This window comes from Eptatretus burgeri, chromosome 12, assembly GCF_056783735.1.
Source record: "Eptatretus burgeri isolate ZD-2024b chromosome 12, Ebu_testis_v1, whole genome shotgun sequence".
NCBI lineage: Eukaryota > Metazoa > Chordata > Myxini > Myxiniformes > Myxinidae > Eptatretus > Eptatretus burgeri.
Genome location: NC_140972.1, coordinates 10,942,884 through 10,956,528, shown reverse-complemented (window position 1 = coordinate 10,956,528; position 13,645 = coordinate 10,942,884). Strand labels below are relative to the sequence as shown.

General features: G+C 45.7%; 1 protein-coding gene across 4 annotated transcripts in view; it reads left to right on the top strand.

Moving 5' to 3' along the window:
* Positions 1-13,645, top strand: part of LOC147015083 (stromal interaction molecule 2-like) — a 106,748-nt gene that overhangs the window by 36,847 nt on the left and 56,256 nt on the right. For all 4 annotated transcript variants that reach the window (XM_085849488.1, XM_085849485.1, XM_085849486.1 and 1 more), the window contains 2 exons: positions 1,843-1,957; positions 3,808-3,919. In XM_085849488.1, the coding sequence (XP_085705614.1) occupies positions 1,843-1,957; positions 3,808-3,919 (227 nt within the window). The remainder of the gene's footprint in view (positions 1-1,842; positions 1,958-3,807; positions 3,920-13,645) is intronic.

The window sequence follows — 13,645 nt, the reverse complement described above, 5'->3', positions numbered from 1 at the left end:
GGAGACTGTGCTGGCCATTCCATGATTTGAAGCCTACCGTCTTGTTCTTTTCTTCTAAGTTAGTTCTGACATAGTCTGGAGGTATGTTTTGAGTCGTTATCTTGCTGTAGGATAAACCCCTGACTAACTAGGCGTAGACCAGAGGGTATTGCATGGCACTGCAAAATGCTGTGGTAGCTCTTTTTGTTCAGGGTGCCAGTCACTCTGTGCAAGTTGCCGACTCTGGATACAGCAAAAGAGCCCCAGTTATCACGCTTCCTCCTCCATGTTTGACAGTTGGTGTCACACTGAGGAACCATCCTTTAGCCTACTCAACGGCGTACAAAAACCCTGCGTGATGAACCAAAGATTTCAAATTTTGATTCATCGGTCCATAAGACCTTCTTCCAGTTTTCAGTAGTCCACTGGCAGTGCTTCATGGCGCAGGCAAGCCTCTTTTTCTTATTTTGCCATCTTAGCAATGGCTTTCTTACCGCCACTCGACCTGTCAAACCTGCAGCTCGAAGTCTTCTCTTCACAGGTGAAATTGAGACTTTCTTACTTCGACCAGTGTTAAGCTGTACTTGAAGCAGCTGTCCTGTGATCCGCCTATCACACAAGCTGTTGACTCTTCGAAACTTGTCTTCTGATTGTGTTGTGGCTTTGGGTCTGTCAGACCTCTTCCTGTCAGAGTTTCCTCCAGTTTCCAAGTGCCTTTTGATGGTGTACGAAACTGCACTTACTGACACCTTGGCTTACTTTGCAATTTCTCTAAAGGAAAGACCTACACTTTTAAGGGTTATAATGGTCTGTCTGTCTTACTTTGTTAATTGTCTTTTTCTCACTATTATGATAGCAATATACTACTTCCTGCAGTGCAATATTGTCCAAATAATGCTTCAGAGGGTGCAGCAACACAGTCTGTTCCAACACTGCTTTTATTTTTAGAGGGTTTTATTTTACTTTTAGAGGGTTTGTAACTAATCAACAAAAGTTGGAACACCTGTAGGAATTGTTTGCATCAACTTTCAAGGCTTAATTTACTTCCATTGCTGCAGAACAGCTGCAGTTACTAACCCATTACTTGTTACCTGAAAAGGGCCTTTTTTTAACAACTCTGAAATTTATATTATTTTTCAGTTTTTGGTAACATAAACTTTTTTCTTTAACCTCTGTCAGTTTACTGCTTAGCTTTGTACCATTTCAGGTTATTCACTGGGCTTGAACTGCTTAAATTTCAGTAACAACTTTAAAATGGGGTTGTTCTAAAACTTTTGACCGGTAGAGTACATCAACATTTTCCCAGTAACTAATGTGTTGATATTGTGATGTGTATGGGGAAGGGTAGGGACCACTGGTGGTATATAACTGTGATGGAAATCTTCATGCTGTTGGCTCTGCCTTGGCAGGGCTGTGCTTTCAGGTGATGCATATGATGTCACATGTCAATCATTTGAGATCTGTGAGTTGTCCCATAAATCTGTGTTAATCCATCTCTCCCCCCCCCCTTCCTTTTTACGATTACAACCACTGCTGCCCTCCCGATTCCAACCCCACTCTCCATTCCCACCAACTCCCTTGGACATGCAGGATTGCCGGGAATTGTTTTGTACACATGCAAAGACATGCTGTTTCGGGCAATATAACGCTTCACCCATTTCACGCATGATAAAACCATCTGTCAAATTTAGATCCATAGGTTTTGTGCTTTGAAATTGGCCAATCACAACTCAGTTAACCATGGCCATGTCCCATGGGTAGGGGATACTAAAGCTCCTTATTGAGCATGGATCACACGTCCATGCATGTGACAATATTAAAAGGCTCAGTTTGTGTAATTATTTATTAAAATCCCTCCCACAGTTTCTTCGCGAGGACCTGCAATGCTCTGATCCGAGCGCACGACACAGTTCTTTTCATCGAGAGGATTCGGCAGTGAGCTTTGCGGAAATGTGGGATGCTTGGAGGGCATCTGAAGGTCGGAATCTTGTTTAGCCGGTGGGAGTTTCAATGAGAATACATTTCTGGTTAACGGTGAATTCAAGTTGCTCAGTGTGATACTTTAATTTGTTGAGTGACTTGTTTCATTGGATGTAATCTCCCTCGTTGGATGTCAGAATGTCGAATGACTTCCTCGCAGGGCACAAACTATTCCTCTTCATTTTTGGTTTCGGTTTAGAGGATCAACTTGAAATGTTTTCATGTTTAGGTTAAAAAGTGTTGGAGCAATTGCAGGTGTACCTTATCATTGCACCTTCACTCCAAGGATTGCGCTGAATCCTGAACATCATCATATTGCATCTCGTTTGTTGTGATATTTCCTACTACCTTATTCAATCACTCTGTCAGGATCATTCTTTGTGAAGTCTGTGTCTTCCAAAGTTTGTCACACCAGCATTCCTAACACTTCCAAAGTTTGTCTCACTAGTACTGTGCCCAGAGAAAGTTCTCACCAGCCTTGACTTTTCATCTGTGATGGGCCCAAATGTCATGAGTCACCGTGCTCTCAAATCCTGCTCTGCTTCTCTCGCTTCTCCTCTGTCTGCTCTTTTCAAACGTCATCCTATCCTTCATCTTGCATCGCCTTCCATCTGCAACATTACTCCAATCGATAAGATTAGTGCAAAAACACATCCCCTTAATTACATACAGGCTGGTGAGCTCACTTCCAATTAAAAGCAAAGTCGTGAAATCCATCGTCATAACTGATATTAAGTTTTCCTTTTCTCAAATGGCCTGATCCCTGACTATCAGCTTGGATGTGGTTATGCTGCTGCTTCTCTTTCAACAAAAGATGAAGGACCTAGATTAAAAAAAGTCAGGGCTGTGTCACTGGACATATCATATATCTCAGGCTTTCAACACCATCTGACACCCTGCTCTAGTTGCCAGTTGTTCTGACTGTAGAATACGAGGCAACCTTCATTCCTTTCTTCATTTCCTCCATTCGTGCTAGTATTGCATAGCTCAGAATCCTCTCATCTTTCCCAGTAGAGGCTGGAGAGGCCAGGGTTTTGGGCTCAGTCCTGTTCCTACACTAAGTACTTCTCTGATACTTTTTACCCTCTTCATAGGTGACTCCTCATTAGGCCATACAATTCCCCCGTCTTACCGACACACCAGCAGCTTCCCTCTCTGCTGGTTTGGAAAGTGTAAGATGTTGGTACAATGCTTGGAAGATGCCTTTCAAGCCATGTGTATTGCACCCAAACACTTCCATGCCAAATTTGGAGAGGATTGGTTCAGGAATGAAGGAATGGTGTGCGATTGTTATTGTTGGAAAGAAAAGGGTAAAAACAAAATGTCACTCCTCCCTGTGGGATAGGGGGACATAATAATCAGTTTAAAACAGGAAAGGAAACTGAAAATATCGGACAGGGAGAAGAAAAGTATAAATAGAAAAGAGAAACTGTTCAAGGTAAAAGGTACAGCATTGTTGAACACAGTCTTCCAGTGTCGAACACAGGATAAATGAAGTGTCGAGCTGGTTATAAATGTTAAAAAAAAAGTTTTAAAAATATACTGCAAGTCAAGAAAAAAAGAAAAGTGCGTAAAAGGAAAATCCTCCTTGATGGAAATCTTTGTGAAAACATAAAACATTGGTTTTTGTTTTTGAAAATGAACACGTGACCATTTAACGGAGAGCGCTTTATGCGTAAAATAACTTTGAAGTGACTGTGGTGGTGTACCTCCGGCTTTACCTGCCGGACCTTTTGTTTCCAGCATGTCTACACGTAAAGAAAAGGAGATGTGTGTATTGATTACATATACGTGCATATTGATTCTGGACATTGCTTTCTCATTCCTCCTGTGCTGTTGGATCGACAGTGTACAAATGGACCTCGGACGATGTTCTTCGATGGGTGGAAGAAACCGTGGAGTTACCGCAGTACTTGGAATTATTCAGGGATCATAACATCAGTGGGCCACATCTTCCCCAGTAAGTAATGTGATGGCATCCCATTCATAATCATGTAAACATTGCATAATGGTTTTGTCCTGTTAATCGAACCCTTAATTTTAGCACATGTGCAATTAGAATTCCAGATAAGGTATTGTCATGGTACTCCGTCCGTCCGTCCGTCCATCCGTCCCTCTCCGATTTTGACTTATCCGGCCAAACCGCTCAGCCGATCCGGCTGAAAGTTGGCAGCAATGTTCCCCTCCTGACTGGGAATGGGGATTTCAAAGCTCATTCCAGTCATGTGACTTTAATAGATCAAAATGGCTGACTTCGTATATTCCTGCAAATATCTTCTTCTCCAGACTCACCAGTCAGAATGCTACCAAATTTGGGTTACAACATTAGTCGAGGGTAAAGCCTGGTGTTGGCTTTGTGGTTCGGGTGGTGGCTTGGGATCCTAGGGTCCTCAGTTCAAGCCCCATTGACCACTGAATTAATGCACCAGGGGGTTGACTCCGCCTGTCATCCTTCCGAGGTCGGCGAAATGAGTACCAGTGTGTACTGGTAGAGGGGCACTGCATCATCGACACAGTCGCGCTTCCAAGAAATGACAGCTACCCCGGCAGCTAAGCTGCCATACGCTAGAAGAAGAAGAAGATGAGTTGAGGGTAGGGATGTTAAATTGCGAAGGTCATGCTGATCACATGACCTGAAGTGTGTCAAAATGGCTGACTTGGTCAACTGTTTGGAAAATCGTGCAAATTCCTTCCAAAATCTTCTTCTTCAGACCCATCAGTCAGAATGCTACCAACTTTGGGTTAAAATATTGGGCCAGGGCCCAGATTAGCTTGAGGTCCAGTGGTCCTATTTTTATTTAACCTATTTTGTATGGTCCCAAGTATACGATTTGGCAGTATGTTGTCCTGATGAGCCCATAGCAAGGGCAAAATCTGGATCGGTGGCTCTGCATTCATTTATTAGTGACCATAGAGGCATAACTCTTAGTCTGTAAAGACCTGAGTGCCATACAGATGCCATCATAGTTTGGAGGTGATGTGTCGGCATAACTTATGTGTGTGACGTTAGTGCCATGTCACACTGATGATAGGTCTCGAATGGCTGGTCACTCCTCTCAAACGCCTGGTCCTGCAGGTCAACGTCCTGCGGACAACTCAATGGTCTGGCGGGTTGCTAAGCAACCACGGACGTCAATTAAACTTGCCAACCCGAGCAGGGTTCTCCGTCTGACACCGTTTACCTGTTGTTGAGCTGACCCAATCAATCGAGGAACGTGCCCTCAACAAGTACCTGACTATTTATTCAAGTATGGCCAAGCAAGAACCGTAGGTACACACTGGCTAATGAGAGCAAATTACATGGGGTAGAACTACCCATCTAAACTAGAATGAGGACTGTGCTGGACCAATCATAAGAGACGCTATAAGCAGGTTGGTAGAACATTTACCAAGGCTTACTTAAAGGCAGGGGGGAATGAGGAAAGTTATATGGTACATTTAATTACAAGAGGGTTTATTCACAAGGTTATTCATCCAGCAGGGACATACAGTATACGTCTGGTGCTGCAAAAGACATACAATGAAACATATTGTTGCGTGCCGGCGGGGTCGGCTGAGAAGACCACAAGGTGGGGGGAGCTACGTCGATTCCCACCAGACTCCCCGGAATTGTAGGCCGGCGCTCACGGATAATTCCGTGACGCGGCGGGTCGCTTAACCGACCGTGGACGCCAATAACTCAACCGTGTGACCTAGGGTCCTCCTGCATATGGAATCGGATTACCTCATTAACCATGCTATTTAACCACTGGGGAACAACGCCCTCGGTACGCCTTGTCCAAACTAGATCACTCTGCCGGATCAGATCACCTTTCCGGATCGGATGCAGCCGAGCGATACTGCCAAAGACGTACCGGCTAGAAGGAATGGACCGTTGGAATAAAGACCCGGCTAAACCTGGATCTGAACCATGCTGGACCAATGAGAGAAAAGACAAAGGCAAGCTGGGAACATTTCTACAACAATTATTTATTTACAGCAAGCGAGGAAAAGCATGTGGCACAACAAAGGTTTATTGGGTATGTAACGCAGGGAAAGAGGAGAGGGGTGTGGGGGGGGTGCGACAATTATATAAGCAACTTACCAAAGCAGACACAGTGCAAACTTGATGCGACATTATTCACAGTAACAACAATAAAGGATCTTCTACAGGCTTACTTATCAGACAGGCGCCAACACACTCAGACACACACACAGAGAAAGAACCCCCAATGAAAAGGACTCTTGCAGCCAGGGAGGGAGGGGGTTGAGGTTATAGTTTTCAGTACCTGGGCGTTTCGGGGAAAGGGATGCTCCGTGGTGTGGTACCCGACAATGGTTGCGTAGTTCGGGCCGCAAACGCACGTGTGGTGATCGTGTTCCGAACAGGAGGAGCTTGTGTAGAGAAGGGAGGAGTCCAGAGGGTGAGGGTGGTGCAGTAGGCGGGACCAGGCAGGAGGCTTGGTCGAAAACCAGGAAGCGAGGTCGTGTGGGCAGAAACGAGGAACAGAAGGTGGGCCGTCGAGGCGAGACATGGGCGGAGTCGAGGACAGGAGCACTAACTTCTACAATTCTCAACACACTTCACTCCTCCTTCAATTCCCTAAATTCTTTCCAAATTCCTTCTCCATTCTCTTCAATTCATGGAGGACCCTCCGTCTTTATAGAGCCCGGAGCTTGGGGAGGAGCCATGCCGAAACTGACGTCATCGTCCGAGCCGGGCATTCCGACTGGCTCTGACCCTTCACCTGGTCCGCCTTCCTGAGCTGGGTTTCGGCCAGACACCGGTATAGCCCGCCCACCTGGGTGCAAAACGTACGTGACACGTCGCGCATTTCTGGCCTTGGGCAGATGGATGGTGGTGTAGCTTAAAGGTCCCATGACACCCAAAAGTACTGAAATTGCATATATATATATATATATATATATATATATATATATATATATATATATATATATATATATATATATATATATATATATATATACATACATGTCCTATAGGAGTTTTTCATCGTGATTTCAGATCTGACAATGTTTTTTTTCACAATACTCGTTCTGTAAAATGTAAAGTTAAAAAAACAAACCTCTTCGGGAACGCCCCTAAAAATTCTGCCGAAATCTACTGAAAGGGGCGTAACCCACATGACGTCAACTGCAGGACGACAGAGGCTGCACGTAAATTACTCGGGTTGGTGGTCTAAGTGATTCTATTGGCTTCTTGTGTGTTTCCACATTCGATTGGTCGACTCAAACGCTTCGTTCATTTCTGCTTTAAAAAAAAATCAAACATTTGGTTTTGAATAATGGATGACATGGACTTTGATTTGTCTGGTACCGACAGTGAGTGTGAGAGAAATGAAGGATTTTGGTCTGAATCAGATGGAGAATTGTTGGATAACATAGTCGCGGGAGGTGAAGTTCAGGCCGCTGGAAATGAAATACAGCCTTACCAGTTTGAGCCCGAAGCAGGACAAGCAGAGGAAAATGGCGATGAAATTCCCGGCGTTCATGATGATCGGGAGGACATCGAAGGAAGACTTGGCAATAACAATTGGTTAGACTAAATCCTATTCGTAATTCAATAATGTAAATTCGATTTGCATACTGCTCGATATCAGAAATATTTTAGTGAGGTGACGTGACCAGCGCAGCGCAGCGCAGCGCAGCGGACATGTTGTTCCGCGGCGAATGAATCCCAAGCAAGGCCAGCGCATGTCATCGGCCGTATCTCTCTGCGCATAAAACGAAGCAATCTCGCTGTCCGGATACGATGAAAACTTGTGTGCAGAACACACCTTGCGACACAATTGTTTAGAGTAGTCCGATAAATCTGACGTTCTGTTGCATTTTTATTTATTTTATTCCTACTGTCATCATGTAGCGCCAGTAGAAAACAATGAAGAAAAGAGAATAATAAAAGAAAGCTGCAGCACGTCAGATTTATTGGACAAGTCGGACGGACGACGGATTTATCGGACTAGTCTTGACTCTAGAGTTGACAAGTAACTTGTATTAGCATGCACACAATGTATAAGTCAATGCGTAAGAGTCCCGAGGCTATGAGGCCGTGTAATAGGACAGATAAATTTGTCTTTCATAGTTGTGCCAACATATTTTTCCCTGTTCATTTATTACAACATTTTGGCTAAATGTTAATGAATAGCAAGCCAATGGAAGCAGTACCTTCACTTTAGAATAAACCCATGTATGTCGAGTGCAACCGTACCTGGCTTGCATGTATGTGGAATCGTACCTATCCCAGCAGGCTGGTTTCAACGAACAATTCAATAAGCTGCAAAATGTGGGTGCAGGTTTTTCACATTGTTTGATTTTAAAATTATCTCCTTGTGCCTTGAAATGATGCAATATTAATCTTTAGTATTTTACTTGTTTGTCCCTGTAATTTTCTTTTTTAATGGAAAGGTTCAACAGTCACATTTTATATTTTGTGGACATGGTATAGCCCTTTATTGTGCATACATGTATTGGATTTGTACACGACTACGACAAGGTGGTAAAGGGATAAATAATTGCCTCGTGATTGTTGTGCATACACGGCTCAGAAGCAGAATTTCTTTTCCGCGAAACAATCACAGGAATTAAGACGATCAGTGAGATAGCAAACACATGTGCACAATGCATTTGTACGTAATTCATACGGCACGTGACATCTAGTCAATCCACTCTGTGCGAGTTTCTGCAGATGACGTGAATGCTGCGGTTCGCTGAAGTCAACTTTTTTTTTGGGGCGGGGCATAGCAAGTTGTGAAAAGCACCAGAAATGTTCGAAATATTGGTCTAATTATCCCATTTTGATTTAAAAAAAGAAACATGGGTGATTTCTTCACGAGGAAGGTCAAGTTAATATATAAATAACCAGAAAATTTTGAGTGTCATGGGACCGACAAAGCGTTTGTCCAGCCGAAAGTGCGCGTCGGGATTTTGCCTCAGAAAACGAGATTCCGGGTAGACGGTGGTACGCTGTGGTAAGTGGGACGAGGATAGCAAGTGAGGCAAGGCACCGTGGATCATCACGCTGTGGTAAGCGAGACGAGGGTAACAAGCGAGGCAGATTTAGCACAGAAAATAAAAGGAGGGAATAAAATAACAGGGAAAAATGATTTAATAACCTAACTAATAGCCCATCGCAACAAACTCCCTTGTCTTCCCACTAGACAAAAGGTAGGGACGGAACAACACGTACATTAATGGAATAACTGACTCGGGACAACTATCTGTTGTATGCATGTGGTTCCAGGAACCGCAACAATATTCAGGCCAGGTCAAGTATGGGAGTATGCGCCGGAGCAACACATCACTGCGTCCACTTTCCAGCAGCCTCTGTCTGGCCATCCCCTAGGGAAATGCCTGGCCCATCACCATCTCCATGAGATGTTATTCAACCTGCTGCAACCAAGAGGCACATGGTTGGCCCATTGGCCTCCTCCACTCGCGAGGCTCCCTCGCTGAGAGAATCTGAGTAGGATTCGTGTCAAGAAAATGAGCTACATATCCATACAGCCACAGCTGACGTACACAGACTATGCAGGTAACAAATCTCATTTGAGTCTCTCTCAGCAACCGCTCACTGGATCCAACATCCGACCAGTGATTGGCAAGGATTCTCTGAAGAGAGATGGAACCAAAGGAGTTAAGTCTCCATCCCAGATCCCTGGTCAGAGTCCAAGTCTCACATCCGTAGAGCAAGACTGCATGCACAAAGGACATGAAGACACAGACTTTCGTCCTCCTGCACAGGTACCAACAGCACCACACCCCATGATCCAGTGAATTCATGACTCCCCATGCCTGACCCAGATGTCTGTTGATCCTCATGGGTCTGGGAGGCATGAATATCTCTGGCTCACTGCCAGCGGAGACATGAATATCACTGCCAAGGAAAGTGAATCTCTCCGTGACCTCAGCATCCTCACCACAAACGGGTACAGACAGGATAGCCGCATCCAATATGTCATTGAAAGCCTGGATCTTCGTTTTGACCCAGGACACCCGTAATTCCAGTGGCTCTGATTCTTCATTCAACACCTCAAGGGCCCCCAAAAGGATATCCAGAGTTTTCGCAAAGATGACTGCATCATCTGCGACATCAAGCTCAGAGATCTTGACATTCCCAAATGATGCACTGCAGCTTGATCTCTCTTACATCCTCCCCAGAATCCAGTCCATACCAGTGCTAAAAAGTATGGGGGGAGGGGGGGGTGGAGTACACACTCCTGACAAACTCCAGTAACAACTGGAAATAAGTCAGAGATGGTATCATCACATCTCACAGCCCTGTTAGCACCAGAGTATAGTTCAGACATCAGATTGATCAGTTTTGGTGGCACTGCATGAAGACCAAGAATCCTCCAGAGGGCATCCCGGTTCACTGAATCGAATGTTTTGCAGAGATCAACATAGACTGCAAGCAGCCACTGCCAAAACTCTCATTTGCGTTCAATGAGGACCCGAAGAGCAAGGATATGCTCAATCGTTGACCTCTTTGGTGTAAAACCTGACTGCTCTGGGTGCTGGTGCTCAAGCAGATGGCGGCGAACCCTATTGAGAATTATCCGAGCAAAGACCTTGCCCAGCACTGAGAGCAGCATCACCCCTCAGTCGTTGCAGTCCTGCCGATCGCCCTTCCCTTTCCAGAGAGGGACAACAAGGCCCCTCTTCTTGTCAGTTGATCTGATGCCAGTGTTCCAGGCAGAGCAATGAACTGCATGCAATGACCTCAGTACAACATTTCCTTCATTCTTGAGATGTTCGGCTTGGATGCCGCAGATCCCAAGAGCTTTACCCTATTTCAACCGATTCATCACTGCCTGTGTTTCTACAAACAAAGGTGGATCACAGTTGATTGGAGGGTCAGCAATTGGGATAGTAACACCCCTGACATCCAACTCAACAGCTGGTGGGTCAGCCTGGAACAGCTGCTCAAAGTAACCAGCCCAGCGGGCCTTCACATCAGACTCCTCTGTCGAGAGCCCACCAACCTCCGCTCTAACTGCAGTAGACGGAAAAGCTTGGAGGAACACAATACACAAGTTCTCCAATAAGCAGGACGAGAATCACTTGAGCAAAAGTGTTGCTCTACCCCCTTACAGATTCCTCGCACATAGGCCGACTTGTCCACCCTCAGCGCACGTACAGTTTTACGCCTCAACTACCTGAACAGCTCCGCTCTGCCATTAAGCCTTTCCCTGCGACTCTGGTCAATGGTATCTGGTGTCATTTGAGAGACAAAATTTTTCTTCAACGTTCTGTGAGTTACAAAACATCCACCGGCATCATCAAGGATGGTAGTCTGGAAGGCACTCCACAACTCTTCAAGATTCCCAAAAGAACCCAGACTCCCCAAATCTGCACTCAGGCCATTAGCAAACTCCTCAGCTACCCTCTCATCCTTCAACTTGCCAACATCCATGGATGGTACCATTCTCCTGGATTTAGACTGTAACTTCAGAGTTGGTGCAACAAGCCTGTGGTCAGTATTGAGGAACTGAGCACTCCGCTAGACCTTGCAATTCTGGATCATCCTACAGTGACGATCAATGAACACATGGTCAATCTCCTTTGCTACACCACCAGCGTTGGAATACCAAGTCCAGCGATTAGCCTGTGGGAGCTGAAACCATGAACCAGCCACCCTAAGTCCACGACTTCTTGCAAAGTCAAGGAACTTAGTGCTATTCTGGTTCACAGTTCCAGACCCACGAGGACCAACACACACCTCATAACGATTCCTATCCGTGCAGGTTGCTGCATTGAAATCTCCCAAGACTGGAAGAGTATCTCACCTGGGGCACTGAACAACTACAGACTCGAGCGTGGTATAGGATGCATTCTTCACGGTGAGATCACTCGCCTCAGTCGGAGCATAAACAGAGACCAGGGAAACAACACCCAAGGAGTGACGAATCCTTTGTGTCATAATACGCTTGTTGACCAGTGTAACTTCAATTATCATTGGAGTCAGCTTATCGGACACAGCTACAGTAACTCCTTTAGTATGGTAACCGTCAGAGCGACCAGACCAATAGTAGGTGTAACCACCTGCCATGATCTCGCCACTATCCGGTCTGCGAACCTCAGAGTGTGCTGCATTACTGAAGTTCTAACGTTGGACGACCCCTCAGTACCACTCTGCCACACACCACCGCAATCTGACCCAGGAAGTTTACCCTGTGCTTTTCCTCCTATCATCAAGGAATGGGGGTCCCGAAGGCTTTGCCACAATGCCATCATCTGGTGAGCTGCCCTGAAAAGGGCAGCAGCAAAGGAGGTACTCCCACAGAGTGAGGTTTCAGTTTTCTTTGCATTTGTGGGTTTTGCGGAACAAAGTGCTTTCTGTTGGCCGGAGTGCAAATCCTGCCACCAACCTCCTAAACAAAGTAACCCAACTGCAGGAGGACATCCACAGATATGGATGGCCTTTGGCTTACAAGGAGCTCCTCTGCCCTATGGAAGGTTTTGTTTTTAATCCTGCTAGGTGTCCATATCCATATCCCCTCCTCACTTGGAAACCTGGTCGGGGAGATGGTTGAGTCGCTGACAACTGGACCATGGAACAGGTTATTACAGGTTTACATGGTACTTGTAGCAAGTCACAGATGTAATCTGGCCTCAGGCTCTTCGCTTGAATAATGCTGATCGATGTTGTGTGTCTAAAGGAGACAAATCAGAGAAAGAAGAAAAATAATGTGTGAGAATAGAAATACGAGTGCCTACACTGAGCATGGCCTGGCCTCCCACCTCTGCAATGCACTCTGCCCTATCCAGCGCATGCTACCACTCTCATTAAACCGCAGGAGAAAATCCAGCCAAGCCAGTGGGTGGAAGGTCAAATGTCTCCTGCTTTTATAGTAGCTTGAGTGGGGTATAGTTGGCGAAGGTCAGGGTTCCCACCCACCCAACAAGGGTCATGCTCTTCCTTCTGTGCTTAGAATACAGTGTGCCCGTTGGTCTGAAGCTTGCCCTACATGACGTCACACTCCCTCAAAGCTTTCAATTTAAGAAATGACCCCATTTGTGTTGTAATCGGGCCACGCGTATCATCTCCTGGGTTAACATGGGGCTGAATACAGCACCCCCCCACCCCCCATTTGTTGCACAAACTCCCAACAAAGGCACCAATGGCAGGATGTAGAGGCGAAATCATTGTCGCAGACAGCAAGGCACAACAAAGTAGTCTTGTGAAGCGAGGCTTTGTTGATGGTGGAAGCGGGTTGGAGTAGCGGGTGTAAGATGTAGTGTGGTTGTAGTGATGTCCTGGGTAGGTGAGGTGGTTGTAGTTGGTAGCGAGGCATAGCAAGGTAGTTGAAGTGGTTGTGGTTGTGTCTTTGTATTGAAGCGGCGCTGTCTGGTCAATGGCGAGCAAGCATCTGAATAGCGAGTGGGTGCTGAAATGGCGAGCTTGGATGGTGCGCTGTAAATGATAAGGAATGAAATATTTGTGTTTGAAGCAGGGAGGGTGGTTACGGCTGATAACGAAGGGATGATAGTGAATTGGTAAGTGGGTTGGTGGATGATGTGATGGCGGAGCAGAGTGACAGTTGCGGTGTGGTGGAAATGGATTTGAATACGCGCTCCTAAAGAAAGGGAAAGAAAGAAAGACCAACCTAATTCCTCACAATGCATGTTTCCTAGCCCACGAGACACAAGGGAGGACCTAACTGTAACATATTGTTATGAATTTGGA